This window comes from Lissotriton helveticus, chromosome 1_1, assembly GCF_964261635.1.
Source record: "Lissotriton helveticus chromosome 1_1, aLisHel1.1, whole genome shotgun sequence".
NCBI classification, from domain to species: domain Eukaryota; kingdom Metazoa; phylum Chordata; class Amphibia; order Caudata; family Salamandridae; genus Lissotriton; species Lissotriton helveticus.
This window is the reverse complement of record NC_136057.1, coordinates 1366093703-1366121392: the sequence shown is the minus strand read 5'-3', so window position 1 is coordinate 1366121392 and position 27690 is coordinate 1366093703. Positions and strand designations below refer to the sequence as shown.

General features: G+C 44.0%; 1 protein-coding gene across 2 annotated transcripts in view; it reads left to right on the top strand.

The window, feature by feature from the left end:
• The window catches only part of GTPBP1 (GTP binding protein 1), a 67724-nt gene extending 49347 nt beyond the window's left edge, over positions 1-18377 (top strand). Inside the window, exons 5-13 of one of the 2 annotated variants that reach the window (XM_078683550.1) lie at positions 859-982; positions 1174-1288; positions 2278-2422; positions 2992-3174; positions 3250-3385; positions 3862-4040; positions 4751-4924; positions 12804-12860; positions 14099-17446. In XM_078683550.1, coding sequence (XP_078539676.1) covers positions 859-982; positions 1174-1288; positions 2278-2422; positions 2992-3174; positions 3250-3385; positions 3862-4040; positions 4751-4924; positions 12804-12860; positions 14099-14191 — 1206 coding nt within the window. In that variant the 3' untranslated portion in view covers positions 14192-17446. Of the gene's footprint in view, positions 1-858; positions 983-1173; positions 1289-2277; positions 2423-2991; positions 3175-3249; positions 3386-3861; positions 4041-4750; positions 4925-12803; positions 12861-14098 lie in introns of both variants that reach the window. The other variant, XM_078683556.1, reaches the window with a different exon arrangement.
• The last annotated feature ends 9313 nt before the right edge of the window (positions 18378-27690 follow it).

The following is a 27690-nucleotide window of genomic DNA, read 5'->3' as shown; positions in this document are numbered from 1 at the left end:
ATTAAACCATATATATAACTTATATAACCAAATAGAATAAAGAATCGGCACCCATCAAGGAAATATACTGTCATAATCAGTCTTTCTTTATCCTTAATAGATCAGAAGAAAGTTTTCTTAAAAAACAGGTCTGGACTTTTTGTGATGTTCGTTTTCAATTCTTTATTGATCAATCCAGAAACAAGTAAAATCCAAATGTGCATTGATTATTCTTTTAGCCAACGCGTTCAGGGCTCAATAGACTGTTACCGCTAGTTCAAATATGAAAGAATTGTTCTTGTATCAGCAGCTTCATATTTAGTAATCTGTTATTTTCTTATATGCTCGTTTATCAGAAATGGAAAACGATGTCAGCGGTTCGATTGTACCATCGAACCGCTGACATTGATTCCCATTTTTTCTAGGCCACCATGCCTTTTTTCTGATACATCACAAAAAGTCCGGACCTGTTTTTTAAGAAAACATTCTTCTGATCTATTAAGGATAAAGAAAGACTGATTATGACAGTATATTTCCTTGACGGGTGCTGATTCCTTATTCTATTTGCTTTGTGATTTGGGCTTTGCCCAAGAGGGAACAGATAGGGTTGCGTTCTCTGGTTTCGCAAGCGCCATCTTAATGATAATCAGCCATGCATGTTAATAGGTGCAGGACTTTGCTGCCTCAACCCTGTATGCAAGAAACTTGTATAACCACAGTAAGAACATTTCTTACTCCAAGTCAATCTTTACCCAACTCCTTTTTCCTACCAATGAAAGCTGTTCTTATAAGACTTTCCCTCAAATCCCCAGCCCCTCAGCTTAGCACACCCTTCCCTATGGCATTAACAAGATCTCTCCCTGTGTATATTTTTAACAGGTTGGTAGTAATGCTGGGATAGTTGGCATGACGAAGGAGCACCTTGGGCTGGCGCTGGCTCTCAATGTCCCAGTATTCGTGGTGGTCACCAAGATCGACATGTGTCCCGCAAACATCCTGCAAGGTGAGGATGGGTAAGATTATACAATTTTCGAGGTGACCTGTTACCTCAGAGTGTTTTGGAATGAATGTGCATCCTGTGCCAGTAGTGGATCGGTTCCTTCTTGAAACATGATATGCACCAGAAAGCAATGGAGTTGTGGCAGAGGCTTGGGACGCTGGCTAATTGCAACACTTCCTTTTTTTTTGGGGAAGAAACTTTGAAACTGCTTCAACGGTTACTAAAATCCCCCGGTTGTCGCAAGATCCCCGTTTTGGTTCAAAACAAGGATGACGTCATTGTTACAGCCTCCAATTTCAGCTCTGAAAGGTAAGGAGAAGGAGTTGGGAGGCAGTAGATTGCGAGTCCTGATTCTGGAGCATACTCATTTGCCCAGTCTGTTGGCCTAGAGCGTCTTCAGTTTTGATGCACAGGCTTCTGTAAGGTCAATGAGGCCACGGCGTTCCTTCCTTCCTGCTGTGTTGCCTTCACATTTGTTTATGGGGCTGTAGGGTTCCTTGCTTGCACCAGACGGCCTGTTCAACTAGCGGATTCATTTTATCGTACTATATTCTGTGATATTCTGTTGAGGTTGGGGAGGCTCCGTGTCAGAGGTTGGATGCTGATTAGTTTTGTTGCTGCAGTTTGGAGGAGTAGGACGTTGCTTGTCTCAACAGTTGGATTTTTTTTTTAGCCCTGTCACATTGTAGAAACTCATTGGTGACAGCAGTGGGATCCTGACTCTGACTATTAATGCTTAGGCAGACTCGTATTCCAGGCAGAAGTTGGATTCAAAACTGTCTGGCCCTGTATTCTACTGGAGAGTGCTCATAATGGTGGTAGAGGTGGGATCCAACACTGTGATGGAAGAAGTGGAAGCGGGCACTGTTCTATTTTACATAGTGTCCACAATGGTGGCAGGGATGGAATATTGCCGCTCTTTAATAATCTAATATACTGGGGTAGTATTATGTTGAATGCAGAGGTGGATACTACAATGTCTGTGACTATGTTCATATTTGTGTGGTGGAGAGGAATATGATGTCACCTGGTCCTGTGTTACCTATGAGAGTATTTACAAGGGTGGCAAATGTGGCATCCTCAGTGTGGTTGTGTAATATTGAGGCAAGCACATATAAGGTGTGGTCATTAGGCTGGGTGGCACTAATTTCTGAAAAGTGCTCCAAGTGGTAGCCACTGTTGTATATTAGTCCCTAATTTACACAATCACTCTGTTATGCTGATTTTGGATTCTGTGAATGAACATCTGGGATGTGGTCGACCTGATGTTGTCTTGCCTGACCTGCACCCGCTTGCAGGATGTGCCCTATCTTCCAGATCTCCAACGTGACGGGTGAAAACCTGGAGCTGCTGAAGATGTTTTTGAACCTCCTGTCACCGCGGACCAGTTCCCGGGAAGAGGAACCTGCAGAGTTCCAGATAGACGACACCTATTCTGTCCCAGTGCGTACTCTGTCTCCCTTATCAGCTTCCAGGCCATCTGAGGGTGGCTGGAGGAAAGTACACTGGAGAGAAGCTCTTTCTAGACTGCCACCCTGTGTGTTTGGGTGGAGAGTTGGGGAGCAATGGGGGTTGATCTATTCTTGGAGCTATAGCTTGTTTCAGACATTTCTCTGACATACTGGTACCAAAAAGACTGTCTCCTTCAGAGGAAGCTCGGTTGACGAGATTAGAATTTGATCAGAGAAATGCTTGGAGTGCTGGCACTCAATTAGCACAATGCCTTCTATATGTTTATACTATTTTATCTACATTGCAACACACAAAGAAAATATATAGTACAAATGATTTAACTATATTCTTGTTTGCAAGTCATACACCTTTAACAATCATAAATGTGTGAGTAATTCCCTTACACTTAGCAGTGCCTTTCCCGGAGACTAAAAGTAAGCCTTCCAACAGATCTGAATAGACATATGAGTGAGTGGGGATTTTGGTACATAATTATGGATTAGGCCAGCCTAGTAGTGTGTGTGATCATACAGCTAATTATTTGTTTCTCTTGCCTGCAGGGTGTGGGCACAGTGGTGTCAGGCACAACTCTCCGGGGCCTGATACGTCTGAATGACACACTGCTGCTTGGGCCCGACCCTTTGGGTAGCTTCATGCCCCTGGCTGTCAAGTCCATCCACCGCAAGCGCATGCCTGTCAAGGAAGTGCGAGGCGGACAAACCGCATCCTTCGCCCTTAAGAAGGTCAGTGTTCCAGTCTATGTGTCGTCTTCTCATTCCTTGATTTGTGTTTTATGATCAATCTTTACGTCCTTGCAGATTAAACGGTCTTCCATACGCAAGGGCATGGTGATGGTGTCTCCGAGGCTCAGTCCTCAGGCGTCCTGGGAATTTGAGGCAGAGATATTGGTGCTGCACCACCCGACCACCATCAGCCCCCGCTATCAGGCCATGGGTAAGTCATGTCTCCTAATGGATGGTCATGGTCCCTGGTACAAGGGAGGCGCCGGAGGTGTAAAACATAATAATTCAGCTTTGGTAGTATTCTTGGCGCCCAACGTATGCGTTTTGTTAATAGGATTTCCCTGAGTGTAAAAGAACTGTACACTGAAGTAATCTCTTTGCCCAGTTTCCTTAACTCCACCAGTTCTGGCACTCAATATGTGCCCCAGTGGGCTTCATGCAACTTAGTATTTTGTGGATGATGGTGGTCTTAGACTTGCAACGCAGTTTCTAGCAATATCAAAGTTTGGCTAATAGATGTGTCTTCAGAACCAGTGTCTCTATGCTACCCATAAGATCTCCTCCACTGCAATACTGTAATTGACTACTCTCAATGTTGTGCAAGTAATTGCTTCTCGCTGTGCCACCGCAGTAAACCTTCTGTCACAAATTATAACCAACCGTGCCTCAAATGTGTGCATTTCACAGTACACTGCGGCAGTATCCGCCAGACGGCAACCATCCTGAGCATGAGCAAGGACTGCCTGAGGACAGGTGACAAAGCCACTGTGCACTTCCGCTTCATTAAAACACCAGAGTACCTCCACATCGACCAGCGGCTCGTCTTCCGGGAGGGACGTACGAAAGCCGTGGGGACCATCACCAAGGTCAGGATGCAGAGAGTGTCATTTGGGTCAGGTCGCACGAAAGCTGCTGGCCACAGACATTTTGGTCAGGACATACGAAAGCGGTCTGGGTACATTCACTTTGGTCAGGAAGTAGAAAAGCCTTTGGATACAATCACTTGGGACACGATGTGCATAAGCTGTGCGGGATTGTGTATTGAGACAGGATACACAAAAGCTAAATAAGGTCAGGATCTTCCTCTGCTCAGAGGTCAACCAACTTATGCCAGGAAACACTAAAGTCACAGGGGACTTAATTTGGTCTGGATGCCTGAAAGCAAGAGGGGGGAAGTCACAAACTTTGGTCAGGACACGCACAAAACAGTTGCATAATCACTTGGGTCAGAGTGAACTAAAGACAGAGGGACTGTCACTTGGGTGGGGTCCCACAAATGCCTTGGAGACCATCCTTAATGCAAGAGTAGACTTAAGCCTGGCAGACTCCACACTTAGTTCAGGAGGGCCAAGCCAGGGGAACATTTATTGACATGGAGCTTAACTCGAATGACGTAATTAGCGGAACAATCCACAGTCAAGGTTGGAATTTAAACATCTATATTTCAAATTTGAATAACTGTTAAAGTTTCTTTAGTGTTTAACCGCCACAGTTCATGGGTATCCTGTCTAAACTTCCGCCATTGTTTACTTTTCAAGTTTAAACTTACTTGCTGTTTGTTTTTTTCCTTCTGCAGCTATTACAGACCACAAATCACTTGCCACAAAACTCGAAACCCCAACAGATCAAGATGCAGTCTACCAAAAAAAGCCTCCAGACAAAAAAAGATGAGGTGGCAGCAGTAGTTGAGGAGGTGCTGCCACAAGCTGCTGCTGCTCCTCTAGCTGCTGCATGTGCCTTACAACAGCAGGTAATATTAGCATTTGTACTACTGTCGCACACCGACCTATCCTGTTTATCTCATTTGTTGAGTTTCAACACTTGCTGGTGCCTTCGTTCTCCTCGATGGCGCCTTTGTGTTCTCCTCTCTGATCTATACAATGCTTCCAGTGTCTCCCTGGACTCTTTGTCTTTTTATGTATCTTTCTTATTAATATTTTCATCTCTGATTCCTTCTTTGTGGTGTGGATTTCATTCTTTTCTCTTTGTTACTTCTCTTGCCTCCATGGCAGTGCCTACTGTGTGTCTTCACTCCCTAAATGGCCACTGTGCTGACCGTGCCTCCATTACATTCCTACTCCCTGAATCGATCTTGGTAGTGCCTCTGGTTATTTCATATTTTAAAGGAACAAGGGTTCCTTCCTGTGACATGCCATAAAACATATTACATAGAAATATGATTAATTATTTGTCACATGTCCAATTGGAGTATCAAATATATTTATCAGAAATTCTAAAACATTAATGCAGTGTGTACGTCGACAATAGTACCAGGATTTCTATTTTAGGTACATGAGCGATGGTACTGTGTGGCATATGCGACATGATTACATTCATTGTATTCACATGAAAACTAAAAACTATCTGAGCCTACAGGATTTACTACCTTTTTGTTTGTTTTCCCACTGCATTAATGTTTTATAATTTCTAATAAATATATTTGTTTTGCAGCGTGAATCTTTCTGGATTCACTATGCTGTGTATTATTCTGCGGTCTAGTGGTTGGGTCCAGAATCGTAGTATTTTTACTGTTTTTTTTATAGCCCAGGTGGGCGTCGACGTCCCACCATTTGGTGTCCCTTCCTGTGACGTCGGCACGCTTCCCCCGGAAGCTCCCACCTTTGGGCGCCATCTTCAGATTCTTTTTTCCGCCGTTGGGTCAGGATAGTCACTGAGAGGTTCCAGAGTTTTTGGAGAAAAGGAGAAAAGAAAGACAGAAACCCACCGAAGAAATTGGAGAATACATCTAGCAATCAAGAACACCGAGCCGGGATGACGAAGAAGGAGGAGAATATCGAAAACTTCGACGTCCAACGGAGAATGCGCATACAGGGTGCCTCCTGAGCGCAGGAATGGACAAAACACCTTTTAAATGTTGCCGTAATTGGCACCACAAATATGCGCTGAAGGACCAGCATCCGGTTTGCAACCTCTGTCTGCCGGTCGACCACAAGAGCAAGGATTGCAACGCCTGCTCGGCATTCACCCCGAAGACACTCCGGGTAAAAGAAAGACAGAGGAGAGCCAACTACAACATGCAAGGCCAAGGTCAACCTCCGTCGCTCCGGGACTTGGGCCTCTCCAGTGGGGAAGAGGACAACATCGCCGAGGGACCAGATGACTACACGGTCGTAGAGACCGATATGAAATCCATAAAGGAGGTAAGAGAGACGTCGACCCTATAAACAGACCCTCCAGGATTTCGCGATTTGCAAAAAAATCACGAAATCGGCCGTTTTGTAAAAATGCCGTGATTTTTACAAAACGGCCCGCGAAATTTGAAAAATATGAATCCATGCCGGGATTTATTTCTGCGATCTCGATGGCACAGAAATGTTAAATGTGGGGAAACATTTTGATCGTAATCTCTTGGTCTTCCTTCCATAATAGATAGTAGTATATTACCCTTAAGTGGTTATTTATAGAATTACGCTGCAGGTTATTCTGAGAGGAGTTTAAAAAGTGCTCAGACCTGGAAACGAAGCACACTGCGGCCAGCGAGGGACAACAGCTCCAGCCAGAGAAAAAGGACAGGACAAGGGGGCTTGCAAGCTACAGGCGTACCAGGAATAAAAAGTGCCAATCGCTGGGGTGTCAGATGTGCTCGATTAGAAAAAATAAAATTGAGTAAGTTTAAATCTAGCATTACTGGCTACTCAGCAGAGCTGTGTAAATGCTCTCATCCACTCGCCCTCCGTAAGCGGAGCAGCGAGGTACGCTTCCCACCTATCTTTAGTTTGAGAAAGCTCAATAGTACGGTCTGCCTTTAGGGATTTATATAGACTTGAGATCAATCCTCTGGTGGAACCTGGGTCAAGAATTAATGACCATGTGTGGTATTCTACCCGTTCATCTGGGAACGAGGGCCAGATCTCCTGGGCTGTGCGTGTTATTTTTGCATGTTGCAAGACCTAGCCATCTGTGACCTGGTACCAGTCTTTCTCCTCTTGGAACGTCAAAAATGTTCCATTTGTATTTTGGTCTCCGGCAGTTAGACAACCCCTTTCATACCACTTCCTGATGTCCGTTACTGTTTGGATTTGGGAAAATCCCTGCAACCATTGAGGGGGAGTGCTGTGGCTTATGGGGCCCTCCGGATAATCAGGGTGACTGCTTGTTCCCATGCTGTCGCCAGTTGCCGTACTATGCGAGGGCATTCTTTAGGGGTACGAGCGCCCATCATGACGTAGTGTGGGAGTGTCATACCGTTATTCCGATCCGCCAACAGTTCTTTCTCTGTGTTCCAGCCCTCCGCGCACCATTGTGTCGCTTATTGTATAAGTCCCGCCAGATAGTAGAGCCTAAACCCTGGGAGACCCAGGCCACCCGATTCTGTATCAAGCTTAAGGAGATCTAATTTGACTCTGCTGCACCCTCCAGCCCATACTAAGGAGATCAAGAGACTGTTCAGTGTGTCAAACATGGCTTTTCGTATTGTACAGATAAGGTGCTTGTCGTATCTTTCAAGCACCTATGCAGCTGTTTGGAAGAAAAGATTTATGGCCCTGAGGATGGGCGAATGGCCATTTTTAAAACACTTGCCTGCATGGCGTGGTTCAAATGAGGACACTAATTGTAGGGGCTGTGGTCATTACACAGAATCAATTGAGCATTTGGTGTGTGTTTGCCCAGCATTTCTCAAGGATAGAAGGCGATTGTTGCGAGGTGAATGGATCAAGCACAAGCAATGAAGATATCCGGTAGGGTGGCAGAGAAGGACAGGGCACCTCCTTCCTCAAGAAGATCCCTGGCAGAGAAGGCAAGGTCACTGCACTCTTTTGCATATGGCAAGGGTGATGAGGGGAATACTGGAGATTATGGGGACAGAAAAGCTATATGGTCAGCTGTAGTATTGGTCCTTTAGCATAGTGGTAGGGTGAGCGAGGGGATAGAGAGTAGAAGGCAAGGGTTAAGGTTGTCCGGCATGGCAAGAGTAGGACCGGACATATGTTAAATCTACATTTCAATCAAACCAAACAAAGTATCTACATTGTAAATAAACCAAATATACATAGCTTCGTGCTGTTAAATAACTAAAAAAACAAAGATATATGTGTTTGTTGTAGGAAAAATGGCCAAATAAAATGTCGCAAAATTGCTGCTAAATTTCCATATTTGTGCCGCTAAATTTTCATTTTTGTGCCGCTAAATTTGCTAATCCATGCCGCTATATCCTGGGGGGTCTGCATAAACCCCGACAGACTCACGAAAATCAGTCAGACTCTCGAAAATCATAGTCAAAGTCCTCGAAAGGAGCACTGGCGCCAAAACATTCGACGGACGCAGCTGCATCCGGGGAAAAACAGCCCAGGGGATCCTTCGAAAAGGACTCCCAGAAAAGAATGCAGCAATCAACTGGCTCATTGCCAACTCTAATGCCCTACTCAACAGGCATACTATTCGTTACTCCATTTGGACATGTGATGTAGAATTCATCATCTTTCTATGGAATATGTTTTTTGGTATCTCATGGTAAGGGACCCTTGTTTCTTTAAAATACTCATACCCATGGTCCCTTGGTATTCCCTGGGTTTCCCTTGTTTAAAAAAACAGTCCAGTTATTTCATATCAGTCAGTGTTCTGCATTTTTGAGGGCTTCACACATCTATAATAAGGGAATGCAAATCTGAGGCGTAAAAACCTTTTTTAAAGTCGAGGTACTTCACGTAGAGGAGCTTGCCTTTAAGCCTTTCTTTGACAGAATCAGTGGTTCATAAAGGCTTGCTGTACCACCAGACAAGATTATTCAGACACCTAATTTTAGGAGACCTCTTGGGTCCTTCTCTAGTTCTTGTGGTGGGAAAGCCAGTCATGCTTCTAAATGTATGAATCTACACAGATTTACTTCAAGCAGATACTCTTCAATTTCTCGAACACCATATCCCACCCAGAGATGCCCTTCATATTAACAAGGAACCATTTACGGGACCCAACTTCTTAGTCCTACTTGGTTGATTTTTCTTCCCATAACAGACTGACACGCTAACATAGTTCCGTATTAAAATGTTTATAGAAGAGTCCATGATGAAACAAACAAGCATGTTACCTTCTGTAATGTTCTTTCTCACGAATGATTCAGCTCTTAAAGATTTGTTACATGGACCCTTTCCCAGGACCAAAAGTGGATCCTGAACATTTTTAGGCAGCAGTGGATCACACGTGCCTCTGAGTGACTTCGAGGACAGGGTTGCAAGGGTACTGGAAGTGACGTTGGCTGTGGTGTATAAGCCTGCACAGTGCTAATGTTATTTTGTCCATATATACATAGCTAAAAAATATCTATATCTGTTTATCAAGGTGACTCTAGAGCCAAAAGTGAATAATCACATATCCTGAAGAGGGAAAGTGCAAGGAACCTGCACGGCTCTTAACCATCTAACATTCCTCAGAGAGAAGATTACTGAAGTGAAGTAACTTTTTCTCCTAATGAATGCCTGCTTTGTTAGATTACTTGCGTACCTCACACCAAAAAGCATCTGTCCAGAAGGAGAATTGAGGATTAAATGAAGGGTTGAACAAAAAAAAGGCAGGTTAACTGTCCTACCAAATAAAGCACATTCTTTACTCTATCCCTGGGCAATAACGTATGGTGAGTGGAGTGCATGGTGGACCATATAGTAGCCTCGCGGACCTTCTGGAATTGTACCCCTCTCAAGAGGGCAGAATTTGTCACATTGCCCCTCATGGAGTAAGCATGTAATCCCTCAGGATGAGTTTTGTTTTGAACGGTATAAGAGATGCATTTGTTTCTTACACTGTAGCCCAACGTACTGGCTTCAAATCAGGTTATTTCAATCTGAAGTGTCTGGGACATGAGAATCTAATGGCTTAGGGCCCCATCACGGTGGCCCTACTGTCAGATGTCATAGGTAACTGGAAGACAGTTTATTAGCCGTTTCAAATGACAGCAATGCAAGGGCTCAAAAGCAGGGGCAAAAAAATGTAAGAACTAGATTCAGATGGCAAGAAGAAACCTGTTAAGTAACAAGGAGGAAATGTATTCTTTCAACCTTTTGAGAACCTAAAGACAACTAGAACTTTCAACTGTGAGCCATGGTCGGGTGCAAAAATACAAGCTGAAGAATTGCTAAGTAACATTTCACTGTTGCAGTATTAAGTGCTTTCTCTACTAAGAAACATGTGTGCTGAAGGATTTCACCTGTTACTGCTGGGAGTTATAGAAGCATTGTGATACCAAGTTGCGAAAATAGCCCTTCGACTGGAACAAACCATTGTTCTGGGCCACCACCTGGCTGGTAACAGTACCTCCATCACTTCTGAAGGGAGTCAAGTTTAATGCCGCTAGATATTGGTGTAACAGCTCGCCTACTTCTGAGGCAATAGATTTTTCACAAGGGGTTGAGGACAAGGAAGGTTGCAACTTAGATGTAGATGATCCTTGTACGAAGCCCATTTCGCTCAAACCTGGGCAATGAGAATCACCTATGCCTTGTGATAACTTTGTTTGGATCAGCCTTTACATTGTGGAATGAATGGTAAAGCACAGTAAAGGCGAAAGGTTCAAGGAAAGGTTCAAGATAAAGCCTGCACGTCTCCTTAAGTGACCTGTTCTTGGGAAATTCAAGTATAAAAAAGTGTTTGTATTTTCTGTTCTTGATGGCAATAAATTAAAGTTCAGTGTTCGCCACGAGTCAAACACCTGGTTCGTAATCTCCTGCACCACTTCTCAATTGTGACTAGAAGATGAAATACCAGATAGAAAGTCCACTGTCCTTTCTTTCCAGAAGAGCTGCTGACTGTCCAGTGTTTCTGTGTATAGGTAGGTCTCATAGCTGTGTCCAACCATCTCAAACCAACGCCACCCTCCTTGTTCAGGTAGCACATCGTACTTGTGTGGCCCATGAGGACTTGAACCTGAGGGTCCTTCAGCTCAAGAAGAAAAACCCAAATGCCTTCCAAATAAAATCCCCTGCCAATGAGAGACCTATCATCAAGTAATCCTGAAAAACTGCCATTCAAATTAGTGAATGAAGGCCTCGACCATTGTAGGTCTTTGAATAGTAGTTGGATCGAGTTCAGTCAGCCCATTACTTCTGACTAGTACTAGATACGTTGTTGCGGAAGACCCCTTTGTAATGATAAGCATGTGTTTGAAGAGCCAAACGGGTGCAAGTGATCACCATCCCTGAAGGTATAGAACTGCACTCGAAATGCAAAGAGCGACACATTAATTTTGAAATTGTTTACACTTGTCAGTCTCACCGGATGTGGGAACACACACAGTTGTTTAGCCTCAAAACCACATTCAAAAATAAGTATACACCAAACAAATGCCCAAATATTGAAATATTTTGTTTAATTCACAATCAAATATCGAAAGTTTTCAGATTTTCAATTTTGCTTCTTTAAATGTGTATACGTTATCAATTTGAATGTATTCATTTTAATATTATTTAATTTTGTAAATTCGTTGTGGACCCTCTAAATAGGGCTCACGGATCCCAGGTTAAGAACTTCTGAACTAGGCAATTTAAACATTGATTAATAGAGGTGATAGCCCTGTGGCAACCCATAGGTGACATGGAACTGTGACTGCTGGCTAACCCAAGTCTATCCATTACTGATAACCTTGTAATCTGGATGTCTGCAAAATTCCCTGTAGACTCAGTTACTACTTTTCATTTTATCCTTCTTAACCTCCTGCCCATGCCAACCTACGTTAGTAAACCAAACCTCCTACATGTGTATGAGTGATTGACAGGTGATGCATTGGCATAACAGTAATCCGAAGTAATTGCTGTTTTTTGGGGTGTCCTGTGTATGCTCTCCTGTTCTCTCTGCAGCTGAGTGGTGCATCCTCAAAGTAATCTCATTGTGCAGGCTCTTGTCATTTCCCACGCTGTATCCTCGCTCAGTCATCCCTATGTTGGCAGTGCCTTCCTTTTACTTCTCTGTTCCTCCTGTAATCGCTTTGTCTACAGGGTGCCCCGTTGTCTGTTCTCTCTCAACTATGAACTCTTTGGAAGTACCTCCATTGCCTCTTGGGCCCTCTTAGCGGCATGTGCCCAGCAAGGGTGGGCTCCATTGCATCATTTATTCCCCTCTGTGTCCTTGCTTTTGTTTTGTCCACGCACGTCAGTTTTTCTGGTCTAGTGTGGCTGTATGGCCTGCTCTTGTTACATTCTGGGGTGTTTGCTGCCTGTCCTGCACTTTGTGGCCATACTGTGTATGCGCCCTCTCTTGCTATGCTCTCCTACATTTGCTTTCTTCAACCTCTACCTCCCAGTCTCTGAGCCTTTCTCCTGGATGGCCCTTACCGTCCAAATAGTCACCTCTATATATTTATTTTTGCCTTTCATTTCTTTAGACACGTCTGTCTACGGGACTAGCTCCTACCCCATCCACCGATTGCCCGTCACTGTTTTCTTTCTGAGGGCCTTCACTCCCTATTGGCCTGATCATCTGCCCTTCTACTGCCATTCGCTCGTTTCCCAGTGGGCGGGCTTCTTGCTTGCCTGGTTCGTATCCTCCCGGCCATCTCCATTTCACCAATGGCCCCTTTCCTTTACCCTTCAGATCTCTCTTTCCAAAAGCTGCCTGCCTGACTCTAGCTTCCTCCTCTCTGTTCTCACTTTATTTTCTCTCTCCTCCTGCTGCTTGGGCCCCAGCCTGGTACTGCCGCCGACGATGAAACCCTTTCTAAGGAGGGAAAGAAAGAGAATAAGGTATTTCCAAAACTGCAGTGCCAGTTTTGTGACGCGAGAAAGTTGGCATGTGTCCTTTCTCACATGGGTGGTCTGTGATTGTTTTTTGTTTTTTTATAACTCTGCCACAACTCCATTGACTGCTGTTGTAAAGTGCTCCGAAGGGCCAGAAACGTGCTCTGCATTGAACCCTGCTGAGAATGCGTCCAACTATGTTATTAATCGAAGAAATCCACTGCACCCCTACTCCTTAACCCTAAACAAGACGCACTGTACTGTGTTGTTGTATAGCAACATTTATATAATGCTTACGTAAAATGTTGGTGCACTGAAACTTACACCGTGGGCATCAGCATGCATGCGTGCGCTTCATGTGAATCATTTTGCCTTGCGGTATGTTAAGTAAAATATGGGATTACTTGTTTTTCCTTCTGTGACGGTTTGCTGCTTTCATTTACTACACACAAGGTTGTGATGGCCTTAAGGGAACATTCACACTTCATTATCCTAAAGGCAGAATACTGTGTTCCTGAGAACCAAACAGTATGCTCAAATTGGTATAGAGTTAAAATATTTTTACTTGTTGCTCATTATGAGAACGTGTTTTAATTCAAACTGAAGTCTGCAGCACCATTCTCTCCTGAAGTGCAAATTAGCAGAAATGCTTTATTTGCAAAAGCATGTTTTACACACAGGAGTATTTAGCAAACCCTGATGTTTTAAGAATGTGTAAAATACTTAGACTTTTTAATAAAGAAGCCAGTTTTTTAAAGGCATGGCTAAATATGGAATTTGGAACAGATATTGCTTCTTAAAATGTTGTACAGTTTGTTATTGCCACTCCCAGGTGAAAGAGAAGCCCCATTTCGTTCTAGTCTGTAATATTTTTGTTGTGTTGTTTGTTTTCTCTCAAAATTGAAGGAGTTAAAAATAGTTCTGGCCTTGACAGGTTAATTTTCCAACCACTATTTTAGGAAGTTGAAAACATTTTGTACTTAGATATTTTTAAAGTACAGGGATTGACTGTGGCAGAATTAAAGAATCTGTGCTTTTACTGCTAAGAAAATATAATTCCTCCGAATAAAGAAGAGCCCAGGGTATGCATGCACTAAGCAACCATTTTGTTTTCCTAACCCTACAGTAAAGTCTTGTGCCTGGAAGTTACTTCTGCAAAGGTTGCTGTACAGTAGGGGTGGAGGTAAGAGATATTATTTGACTCTTCTCATGGTTTTCCTCTTTCCCCATGCATCCTTCTGCAGGTTAAGGTCGGAGGTGGAGGCCGGCGCAGAGGAGGCCAGAGGCATAAAGTGAAGTCCCAAGTGGTCTGCATGGCGCCTGCGAGCGGCTGTTGAGTCTGTTGATCTCTTGTCTTTATGAAATGGACTGCGTTGTCACAAACGCCACCTTGGGTTTGTGATTGATTCCTGTCCCTCCACAGTCAGAAATGTGACTGTATGTTTCAAAAGCGTTCTTTTCACTCCATATCAGACAAGATGTCGCCTGTATTTCATTTCCAAGTTGCTGAAGGGGCTGCGACCATGGTCATAAGTTATTGTGAATCTGCAGTCTTCATTTGGGGGCTAGTGGCCCTTACAGTTATGTTGGCTCTTGGCACATTTCACATGTGGAATAAGAAACATGGCTCAGGTCCAGCAAATTCCCTTTTTCATGTGGTGAGTACAGCAGGCCTATAGCATTTCGGCAGGCCACAGCTATAAATGAACCGCAGAAGAAAACCACATTCATCTCTAAAGTCGAGCTCCGTATGGTCTGGTTTTAGTTTTTTTTGGTGTGGGGGGCAGGTGGGTGTTCAGATGCTGTTGTGTTTTTCTGACAAGTTCCCTCTCCCCTCCTAGGGTCCAAAACAATCTGCAAAGTCTATGCTTTTCAAAACCGGTAACTGGTTGCTCAAAAAGTTCTCGGGCAGCTGGACAAGAAGTGTTTTGGCAACTATATTTTTTTGGGTTCTTGAGTCTGGAAATACGTACAACTGCTAAATGATTTCCAGTAAGTATGGCGACCGTCTTGTCAGTGGTACAGATTTTGGGGTGAAATATCCAGCCAACACGTGGCCCTTGGGGAGAAATTCCCATGCTACCAGAGAATGCTTGATGGAGGAGAGACAATAGCTGGTAGGAGAAGTTCTGCAACCTACGAGAGGTGGTGTGACTTATTAAAAATGTAAATGAAAACAAGGTGTCTATGCAGGGATGTGGGGATTACTTGGTGAAGCTATGACCTTCCCTGTCCTTGCATCTAGAGTGACTGGGAGAGCACTCCACTACTGCTCTGTCGCTTAAAGGTCCTGTATACTCTGCTGTGCAGAGAAAACACTTCTTGGAAGTGTGATTTGTCGATGTGGACATTGGAGTAGGCCTAGCAGTAGGTAGTTCCCCTCTTTAGAAATTGAGTGTGGAAAAAAGAAGCTGCAGGCTGACTTAGGCCTCATTTATGGATAGAAACAAGCATGGTTTTAGTTTATTTTTTGTTTTTGGTTCTGATCAGATTGCTTTTTAATTTTTAATTTCAGCTAAAATGTGGGTGAATTTGCATGCTGGCCTTTTGTCTTGTGTGGAGAACCAGATGTGAGTAATGAAGGGATAGCCATATGGTGGCATTAAATCAGACCAGTTCTCGTGGCTAGATTTTTCTCCAGCTCCGCATTTTAGGGCAAACATCCAACAGTGAGGGTTTCAGTCCTTTTTCTTTTTCTTCTACGTTTGGCAGATCCTATTTTGAGATTTATCCAAATTTAACTGGTGAAGTTGTTGGGATCAGTGGATATTCTGCAATGGAAAGTTTGTTTACTTCTAAAGAGTTTCCATGTGTTTTGTAAAGAGAACTGTAAGCCTCCTGGGTGATTGTGCGATTTAGTGCGCTGTAAAACACAGAAGCCCGAATTCCAATTTCCTCACTAGACAAAATAGTGACCCTGTGGAGACCACTTTGCCTTGTCTGACAAAAATTGGCAGCATTTTGAAACTCTGATATTGCCACAGAAATTGGTGCTATTTATCTAGGAAGTGCATTGCTTGTACTCCACCTTGAATGATTTGCTCTGAAACCTTGAAACCAGGTTGGTTCAGTAGAGAGATCACTTTTCCTGTCTAAATCTTGGAAAGGCTGGGTGGGTAGACCACAACCCCTCCAGGGCTATGTTATTTATATATCTAAAGGCAGCTAGTGTCCTCACTGAAATTAAACTATACTATTCTGGGAATCAGCTGTAGATAATTGACATGGCTGACAGGACAACGGGATTTTTCATTGCAAGTCTTAAATTGAAGGTTCTAGAAAAGGCAGTGAGTTGTTGAGAGAGAGATTCTTGAATTAAATGGATGCCACAAATTGTATTACACTTTGGTAATCTCAAGGGTATTAAAAGCTCAGTTTAATTCATTCTGCTTTCAGCTGGTAGTCTCAGGAGCAGCCCCATGATCTTCTTCATGCATCCACCATCTCTGTTCAATGTCTTCAAAGTGAAGTTATAGAAGATGAAACCAACCGATCCTGAACGTCTGAACTTGTTTTTTATATTTAAAAGCCATTTGGGAATATCGAAAGCTAGTAACTGCTGCTCCCACATTCCGTTGATCAAAACTGCATTTAACATCTTTTAATCTTCATTCCATGATCTCACTTGGAATTTGCCGCCACCCACTTGGGATGTTTCTGGTTGAGATAAATGGCATGCGTTCTCCACAGTTTGTGTTGAACATGCAGTGGGCCCTTTAGAAGTGAGGGTGCCAGGAGTCTGGGATAGTAAAGGAAGTTAAATGTACTTCTCTACGCAATCCACAGTGAACTACTTGGTGGTCCTAACTGTTGTTCCTTTAGTATATTGGAAGCAGAGAAGGGAGGTTGGACAGAAGCAAGATGATATGTTCCAGTTAGCATAGTTGGTGCAAGAACATGATGTGTTTTACCCCGGCAGCTGTTGTGGACTGTAAAAAGTTTGTAGACTCATGCATTACTTTTTTATAAAATCTGTATCTAATAATAGTTGGCTCCCGGTGAAAACATGAATTTGGGGGCGCTGTTCTGTTTGGGTATAATATATAGCAGTGTTTCAAGGGGTTAGGTTGCATGTACCTGCGCTGACCCTTGTCCGAATGTCTTGATTTATGATGGTTTCATGGATGTTTGCTTTTCCAGCTGAATGAATTTAGACATCAGCCAGTGTTGGCTTAAGATTTCAAGTTGACACTAATTTCATGGCTTGGCACAACTCTAGGATATTATCTTTAAATTGACATGTTGAGTGCCTTGTTTGGAGATAATTCCTGCTGCAGTCCCAACCGCAGACCTAACAGGAGGGGAAATTAAATTTTTAAGATTCGTGCTGGGAGAGATCACTTCTCAGAGTCGTGGGGCAGGCACAATGAGACCCAGTAGATTCGAGTGGCAGGCAGAATGCGACCCATTACTTATGGTTACCATCTGTGTTAATTTGACCCCTAAATCTGTGTCAAGGAAGGTTGTGGGAAAGTAATCCCTGGTTATGATTTTCTAAGAAGTTTTACCAGCCCAGAAAAAAAACAAGATGATTTACTTTTCAGTAATTTCAGTTTGTTCCATTGTTTAAAATAAATGAAATTATATTCCCACTAATGAGATTGGGCTTTGTTTGTTCAGATGTTGAACTCAAAGGGATGTGGCGATACAGTTTTATGGCGGAGACAGCTAGCTAGCTGCTTAACTACAAACCTTTTATAGCTGAGAATGGGAGAAAAATGGGCAAAGCTTTGGTTCTGTGTCTGTATGTGGTGTGCTGAACAAAGGAATTGATTGTTAACGGAAAGAGTGGAAAGAAACTTGCAAGTAAGGGGGCTAAATTGACTAGAGGCAAATAGTTTAGTAAAGCAAAAGCATCTAGGTTGGACAAACGACCTCTACAAGGCCATTAGGCTGCTGTGTTTCATACTTTCACAAGAATCATCTTTTCTTTCAAGAGCAATCAGCATTTATTGATTCGGAGGTTTACAACCTAACTTATATGGCTGCGTGCATAATAAATATCTTTTTTTTGGGACTATCTTTTAAACCGTGAGGAAAAAAACTAGGCTATTGGAATATTTGCATTTTATTAATTAACAAGCTGTTTCCATTCACATTTGTGACCTGCTATACCATTTTCTTTTAAATTCACATTTTACCAACTCCTTACAATCCGTCAAATACAGGGTTTCGCAAGCGGGTGTCTTTTGGAAGAAAAGAGCTGCAAGTTATATTCTCCTTTGTCATTTGGTACATTTACTTTCCCTTTTGTATATGCCGGTGTATGGCTGGAGATATCAATGCTTTTCATTTTAACACAATCTTAGTTTCTGCTACATTCAGTTTAAAACTTGTTCGACTTTATATTTTCTCATTTAAAAAAAATCACAACCTCAATTATGAGAGGGCGTATGTAGAAATGAGAACCAGTAGCTTTAAATGTTGCAGAATGAAGATGTCGGATGAATGTCTGCACCTTAAAATGATGGCCTCCTTGAGGTCGATGTGATTTATTGCAATAAAAAAGGTTTGTTCCTTGTAGTTGAAGGGGGTTTCTTTTTGAACAGTGGCTTATGTGATTAGGTGTATTTTTAGCAGCTAGCCCCTCCCTTTCACTAAGCCGCCAGCAAATGTTAAATCAATAGTGTGCATTTCAGATGTACCACTGAGAAAATAGGTTAGCTGATTAGTTTATATTATGCAGACTCCTAGCTATCAAAAGGTAATTTGTATATTTTGATCTGTGAAGTTTGCTTTGCCTCTGAATTCTTGCCACAAATCCCGAACCAGCAATTACCTGGAGAAGCCATGCTGTACTAAAACAAAGGTCGTTCTCTTACAGGGGAACCTCATCAATAGTCATAAGCACTCAGTATTCCCACCTACGTGGGGGGACCCCGGAGCACATATTTAAAAAAAGATATATATATATATATATATATATATATATATATATATATATATATATATATATATATATATATATATACACACACACACACACACACCATGAAGAATGTAGGTAGTACTTAGAGAGATATAGTTTGGTAATATTAATATATATATATGTATTACCAGCGAACAAGGCGTCAGGGAACGCCGAAACGCGTTTGGTTTTTTTGACACAGCAATGCGCATGAAATTTGACAATTAAAAAATATCAGCGGCTGCTGCACGAAACAAGAGTCCGTCTCTCTCATTCTGGTGAGCGCTGTGAAAAAAAAGTGGCGTGGAGAGTGGAACTTTTATATATATTTATATATATATATTTATATATATATATATATATATGAGAGAACTCTGGGTAGTTCTCAAGTTTAGGTGGAAAGCAGCTCCTGTTAGAGCACTCTCTACACCAGCGACACTCGAGATCTGCTCAACTCAAATGTCTGTTTTTTCTATCACAGTCTTTAAGCATAGGATTAGCAAAGTGCTATCCACACCGAGATAGAAAAGGACAAAGTCTTTTGCCATTTCTACAGCAAAGTCTTTAAGCATAGGACTAGCACAGTGCGGTCCTTGTCGAGCTGTAAAATGACAAAAGCTATTTACCACTCCAGGCACAGTATTACAGCTTTGAATTGGTAAAATACCAACTCAAGCTAACCTGAAATGTGTAAAAGCAACCCCTGACACAGTGTTTCGCTCTAATTAGAGCTATTCAGAGAGGTATAGCTTTGTCCAGACACAAGGGAGCACCCAGTATAAGTCAAAACAAAACCCTTTAGTTGGTATATTACCAATTCAAAGCTGTAATACTGTGCCTGGAGTGGTAAATGGCTTTTGTCATTTTACAGCTCGGCAAGGACAGCACTGTGCTAGTCCTATTCTTAAAGACTTTGCTGTAGAAATGGCAAAAGACTTTGTCCTTTACTATCTCGGCGTGGATAGCACTTTGCTAATACTGTGCTTAATGACTTTGATAGAAAAACAGACATTTGAGGTGAGCAGATCTAGAGTGTCGCTGGTGTTGAGTGCTCTAACAGGAGCAGCTTTCCACCGAAACTTGAGAACTACCCAGAGTTCTCTCCTTTTTTGCATAATTTATGCGTCACTCTATGCCTGAAACTTTTGATAACCTGGTCCAGGGCATTTCTTTACACGGTTCCTCCCATTCCGCTGATCCAGACAGTCCTCAACAAGCTGTACTGAGCCGGGACCAGAATTATCCTAATGGCTCCGGAATGTTCTGGCAAGATGGCCGCCTAGGAGGAGCTGCCAGAAGGAGCTCCCCGTGCTTGGGGTCCGATAACCGGGTATATCCCTGCTAGCACCTCTGCACCAAGAGTAACAGGATTAAGAGTAACTGGATTAACCTCTAAAAGTAACAGGATGACCGGCCAGCACCACAGAGGAGTCCCAGCAGCGCCGGAGAGAGGCTCGGGACGTGGACCATCGTTGTGACCGGTACGCATCGCAGCAGAGAAGCCCAAGCGGCGTCGGAGGGCTGAGAGTGGCTCGGGACGTTGTAGCTGCTACCCCGTGACCCCAACAGCCTGCACCGGAGCATAGAAAGCGGAACGAACAACAGACCCCTCCCCCACCCCGAAGAGAAGTAAATACTGGTGGACACTCTGGGAGGCACCGACCCTTCACGACGGCAGCAGAGGACGCTGCACTGGGACCAGCGTGAGACGAGTCACGACAGCAGACCCCCCCCCCCCCCCCCCCCCCCCCTCCGGTGAGCTCCGCAGCAGAAGCGCCCCAGCGGACAGCTGGCACCAGGACCAAAGCGGGACAAACACCGGACCCCTCTTCCACTCGTCGGCAGCAGAGGCGCTGATTGCTGCACCGAGACCAGCGTGGGACGAAACCATCACAAAGGAAAACGCCCTCACCCCTCCCGCCCGCACCGCAGCAGAGGAAGACCAGCGGTCTGTAAGGTAGAGAGGGGCTTGGGGACGCTGGTTGCAGCTCCGCAGCAGAAGCACCCCAGCGGACAGTCGGCACCAGGACCAAAGCGGGACGAACACAGGACCCCTCTCCCACTCGTCGGCAGCAGAGGCGCTGATTGCTGCACTGGACCAGCGCAGGACGAAATCAACACAACGGATCTCCCCCTCCCGCCCGCACCGCAGCAGAGGATGACCAGCGGTCTGTAGGGCTGAGAGGGGCTTGGGGACACTGGTTGATGCATCGGGAGCCCTACAGACCTGGGCTGCGCTGGACGCCCCACCCGCATCCCTCACTCCCTGACCCGTTGCAGACACAGAGGGGACCGTGAGTAAGAATAAAAATAAAAAGGTATTTACTCTGTGTGAACTCGCCTATACCCCTTTCCTTTGTTCAAAATGGCGGGGGAGTAAAGAAACCATAAAATCTAAGGCAATAAATCACCTCCTGTGCCTCCAGATGCTCACGAGGCTCCTGCAAGATAAGACGCCCTCACAGCAAGGTAGAATCTGGCTACTTTGAAATTGAAACTGTCCACAGAGCAACTACAACAAAAAGAGGACTACTGTCTCCCTCACCCCTATGTGGCGGCCATCTTTGTCCAGTCTCTCTATCGGGTGGCCATCTTGGACTTGTCACTGTTCACTGGAGCCCCGGTCCTCCCCACGTGGCGGCCATAGCTAGACTACTACCCTCTCTCTCTATGGCGGTCCTCATGGACTAGTCTTCCTGGCTATCAATTACTAGCGGTACCACAGTCTCTACATAGCTCTGTACTTAAATCTACGTGGGCTTAATTGTCTGCCTCTTATTGCAGTATTATTTTACGATGGGTATTGTGCACTTTATATAACCTGGTGTTCCTGACGTGCTTAGTGACTACCTCTCACTGAAGTATTATATGACTACTGGTACTCTACACCCAATGTAACCTACACCCTTTTTCACTTTCCCTCACTGACAGGGCACTGACTGCTACCTCATATTCTACCGGCTGCCCACCAGTGCCATAATGTTCATTGCTGTAATTCGTCTGCACCTATATTGGATCTAGTAATGTCATTAGTAGTTTAGTCCTTATTGTATATGTTGTAAGTTGCACCTACCTCACGGTGATCCCTATCACTCACGGATAGCTACCTCAACTATTTGGTTATCATTGTAAACTACTTTCATTTCACTTTATCACTATGATGCACTGATTGCTACCTCATTTACACTGTGATCCCTATCACTCAATGATATCTACCTCAACTATGTGGTTATTATTGTAAACTACTTTCATCTCACTGTATCACTACGATGCACTGATTACTACCTCATTGATCTCGTTTACCTCATGCAATCTGCACCCAGCCACTCTCGACACTTGGACTACACCGCTGCTATTTCGTACATTATGATGTGTCTATTTGGCTCCACCTAACTGGTTTGCTACCTCTCAAATATTGTACATGATTTAAGCTGACTGCTACCTCACATCTATGGTACATTGTGTAAGCTGCATCTACGCACGGTTTGACCCTGGATTGCTTCGACTGCTACCTTTATTCTTTTTGCTACTTTTGACCACTCACTAACGTCACTCCTGTGCCCTGTAGCCAACGGCTGACTGATTACTGTCGTCTTTTCTCCCACACCCAACCTTACAGCCATCCTAACATGGATCTCATCGGTAAGCACACATACAGAATCAATTACCCTCCCGCTCTCACCAAAAAAGCAGCTAAACGTTTTAAACATAGCTTCTTGAGGTCGCACCCTGAAACTCCCGTTGCCGACTCCTACTTCTCACCGGGCAATGGAGCCCTGAACACTGATTTCATCTTCCACACCTCACGCATAGCCCAATGGAGAAAAGCATTTCTAACCCTACTCACCGTCTCAGCCACCAGGAAAACAGCTCATGGCATAACCCTCTCCATCACACCCTCCCAACTCTTCCATGGCAGAACCACCATCACCATCTACAATAATGGGATTGTCCTAATTCAATCCACGGAAAAGAACCTGGAAATACTAGACAACCTGTTCCCCAAGTTCAAAGAGCACCTTTCCAAGATGCGGACCACCACCCAGAGCTCCACCAGCCCTATCATCACCCCCGACGACGCAGCCCCCGCCCACAACACTGCTAACATAGCTCAGCGCCGGATCTACACGCACCTCACCTCTTCCCCCAGCACCCTAAACAATCGCCCACCTGCTGTTTCCGCCCCACTCTCCCCAAGCGCAGTCACCAATCTATGTTTCAAAGAACCGCATCTGGTGTGAGCACATATAATTGTATGTGCTCCCCTCTGGTTATATATTATATATGTTTTTTATGATGCTGTATGCTGCAAAACCCTGTCCTGTAGGCACTTATTTCACTCACTCGCCGATTTGCCTATTCCAAGATGGCGCCCAATACTGGGATCACTATCACTTCCGACTAGTCCGTCTTCACTTTTTAGCACCGCTAGCCGGGACCACATTAGGCGCCGCTGCATGCAGACGCTGAACACCAGGCCATCGAGCCTCCAGACGGGAACCCATTGCGGCCCCACTACGAACTAATGACAGTAAGATTTGAACTGACGTATTACCCCGGCTCCCTTGAGGGTCCCTCTCACTCCAGTGTACCTCATGTGCGCCCTCCGTATTCTTTCCTTACAGGTTCGCACGGATAAGGCCCACGCTATTGAGCGCCATGCGGAAATTACAAACCGCTTATTACGGTAACTACCTGCCTGCACTCGCCGTCTTCACCTTCACTTTTTCTCACTGCCAACTCTCAATTGCTCGGTTTTTGTTTCACAGGTTGAAACTTTCATTGAAGTTCCCCGTCGAGCCAACGCTAGATGCTAGGCTCCAAGGGTAATATTGTGTTCCTTCACTGCACGTAATCCGCCACTCCGGCTTCACCCAGTAGGTCCTGATTTTTGTTAAAACCCTCTCTTTTAGGTCTGAACTGAACCGACCTAACCGGGGTTATATCCGCACATTTCCTGACGCCGCTCGACCACGAAGCGGACACGGTAAACCCGGCCCTCCCAATTCTCTTTATTATTCCTCCCTGAATCTGCTATTTGCCTTGTATGATAAAGATATCTTCTTATAGGCATCAGCTATATCGGAAGCCTATTGCCCATTCGAAGTGTCTCCAGCCACTCCCGGCCAACATTGCCTCGTTTGTGGTAATCATTTTTATACAAAGGACTCACATCCTTGCAACCTTCTGGCCAACACTCCCTCACCAGGACCCTTCTCACAAAACACCGTACAACCAGCCACTGAGCACTACCTTGTATCCAGCAAATACGGTATGCCCCACTATCACTCGGTCTCCTTCACTCCAAATACGAGCACAAAAGCACCCGTGCCCTTTGGAACAAGCAACTGCATGTGCACGTGTTGCACTCTGCATGTCAAGAGTGGTTACTGACTGGCATTTTAACCTTTTAATCCTTTCAATGTAACGAATTGATGAAGAATCTTCTTTTCTCCTTTTCCTTCCTGTTTTAACCCTACAGGCTCACTCGACTAATCAGGCAAAGTCAATTATAGTCCTGAAGATGATCCCACTATACCTTAGGAGATAGGGATCGAAACGTTCGTCGACTGTTTTGCAGTACTGCCTGTTTTATGATTCAGATTTTTCACGGCAGTTACTGTGGGTTTGTGCTTACTTAAAAATTGTTAGTATTGTATTATAAGCCACCCTGTTCTCCTTGTTTGCCTGTAAACTCCTTTTTCTTTCCCCTTGTATTGTTTTCTTCTGACTAGGTACAGGCTTGTGCCCAGTTACCAATGTGCGACCTGTTTCGCTTTATTCTGCCTATACAAAAAATTGCTTTCAAAATAAATGCTTCTCGGTCCGGCTGGACATTGAAGAAGATAAACACAGCCTTCATCATGAGCCTGTGTTAATTATTTTTCTAAATATTACTCATAAAACCTAGGACCTCTGTTAAACAAAAATAACTAGTTCCACCCGTGGTCCTTGGCCAATTTTACGGGTTCCCTTGTATACTGATACCTACGCTTAGCGCAATCACTAGATTGCAAGGGTTTTTATTCCCTTGCCCACCTCTTCTCGGGGGCGGGCCAGTCCTGACACCACGTCTTCCCCAAATCCCACATTGTGTAAAACCTTTCCCTCACTTACTTCTTAAACATGTCAGTTAATACACCGCTCTACACAGACGATTATTTGAAACAGCTATGCTCACGCCCCTCTCTATTATCTGAGACTCCTGAGGCGCCAATTTCAGTAAATGACTCCATTCCAGACCAACTAGAAAAATTAAAAAAGAAGCAAGTCCGTTTAGAACTTATGATTTTAATGCTGACGGATTACTTAAAAGCCAACGTAATTCCCTTGGGCTTACAGGTCCGGAACATTCCGGGAATTTTCACTGATAATCCCAAATATATTCAAAACTTCAGTTTTATAGGCACCACTTGTTCACGCCACTGGCTAGCCCTCGGCATTGATATTGCGAGTGAAACCCTTAAATCTCTGGAAGTAGAAATTGCAGACCTCCTTAAACAAATAACAGACTCTGACTCAAGTGCAGACGCAAAAAAACTACTTGAACAGATTGATAAAACTGTGGCTGATTTCCACAGGATCGAACAAAACAAAAAGTCGAATAAAATCAAAAGGGACGTGAAATTAAATAATATTGAAAACACCTACCCCTACCTGCAAAAAGATTTTTATACCAACAAAACATACCCTCGCTATCAGAACAGCCGCCCGTGGGGCCGTTACAACAGACGCCAGAATCTGGTGGGTTTCTCAGACACCTCTGCTGAATCCTCGGACAGTTCCGATCCAGGGGAAGGCAGCAGTGGGGCAAGGAGAGGCGGATCGCACCAAAACTCTTTTTTTAGCCAGAGGCGCCCAGGACCCACCGCAACGCGGAAAGGTAAAAAAAGTCCAACGATAGCACAATCCACCCGGAGAGCGCAGAACTCGCAACAACTATTACCAATGGTGAGCGCAGTATCGACTCCCCCACAGAGAACTGATAGCATTCCTATTTTTAATCTCTCCAAATATACACTTGCACAAGACGAATTATCATTACTTATGAAAGGCCTTTCTTTTGTGCCCACAATCCCACCTAATTATCTGGACTTACAAACTGAATTGATGCGGTTTTTTAGACGCATACGCCTACAAGCCTTCTTCCAGTTACACCCTACTTCAGAAAGGACAGCTAATACCCCTTTCCGACCACCATCCATTTTCTCACCTTCTGCCAGTATGATTCCCACAGAAGTGGTTACATTTGAGAAGGTCATTTTGAAGGAACTGCAGAACCTCCAAAACAAGAAAATGTTTATTCCCTATAATATCTCTAGGGAAGAGAAAGATGCCATTTCCCAACTCAAAACCAATGAGAATCTTATAATCAAGAGCGCCGATAAAGGCGGAGGGATCGTGCTACAAGAAAAAAGCACATATATTTCAGAAATATTGCGACAACTTGAGAATAGGGAACACTACAAAAGATTGAGTCATAACCCTACTAAAGAAATACAGAGCCTAATACAAAAAACTACTAAAGAAGGTCTCGAGGCAGGATATTTATCCAAAAAAGAGTATAACTTCTTAAATGTCAAAACGCCCAGAATCCCAGTAATATACACGCTGCCCAAAGTGCACAAAGATGAGAAAAATCCCCCAGGCCGTCCTATTGTTTCAGCCTGCGGCTCCATCTTAGAACCACTGGGATCGTATGTAGATTTCTTTATTAAAGACTTTGTCCCTACAACGCAATGCTACATAAAGGACTCGATGCACATGATCAATATGATCGAACATCACCCGTATAACCCAATGAATGAAACTCTGGTGACCATGGACATTGAGTCCCTCTACACTAATATTCCACAGACCACAGCACTCCTAGTGATTAAGAAGATTCTGGACTCACGACCTCGACCCCATGCCGTACCCAGTATGTTTATTCTTCAGCTTCTAGAAATATGCATCACCAAGAACTTCTTCCTCTTTGATGGCAACTTCTATGAACAAATAAAGGGTACTGCCATGGGCACAATTTTTGCTCCAAATCTAGCGGTATTGTTTATGGATGAGATAGAGACCAATGTGATCATCAACCCCACCAATCCCTTCCTCTCAGGGATAAAGTTTTGGCGCAGGTACATCGATGACATTTTCATCATTTGGAATGGAAGTGACGATTGCCTGCGCCAATTCTTACACTGGCTTAACAATAACTGTCTGGGCCTCACTTTCACCATTACCTCTAACGACGACTCTATTGCCTTTTTGGATTTAACAATCTATCACAGCGAAGGCTCCCTACTGACACGGCTCTATCGTAAGCCTACTGAAAAAAACACTCTGTTGGCCTACAATAGCAACCATCCGAGAGCACTACGAGACTCACTCCCGTATTCGCAATTTTTGCGAATCAGGCGTAACTGCTCCTGTAAGGATGACTATTTTCGAGAATCTACCACCCTAGCATCCAAACTTAAGGATAGGGGATATCCAAAGAAGTTAGTCAAAAACGCTATTAAGCGTGCATGGTATTGTCCGAGGGAGGCCTTACTTACACCAAAAGAAAAGTCTGACTCTAAGCGCATACCTTGTGTATCAACGTTCTCACCAATTTCTAATCAACTGAGAAAGACTATTCTCAAGCACTGGCCAATACTAAACACAGGTGTACTTTCCATTGAAAAACCGGTTTTTGCCTTTAAAAAGAGTAAGAACCTTAGGGATCACCTTGTGAGGGCTGCCTTACCCAACTCTCTACCTCTGGCTACACTTGATAATGTATGGGGTCTGTCCCCCATTGTTGGGCATGCTAAATGTGGTAGATGCAATAATTGTGAAAGTACGATAGAAGGAAAAAGCCTGACTTTTAACAATGTCACCATACAATGTCGTGCCTTCTCCAACTGCAACACCTGCAATGTAATTTACCTAATCCTA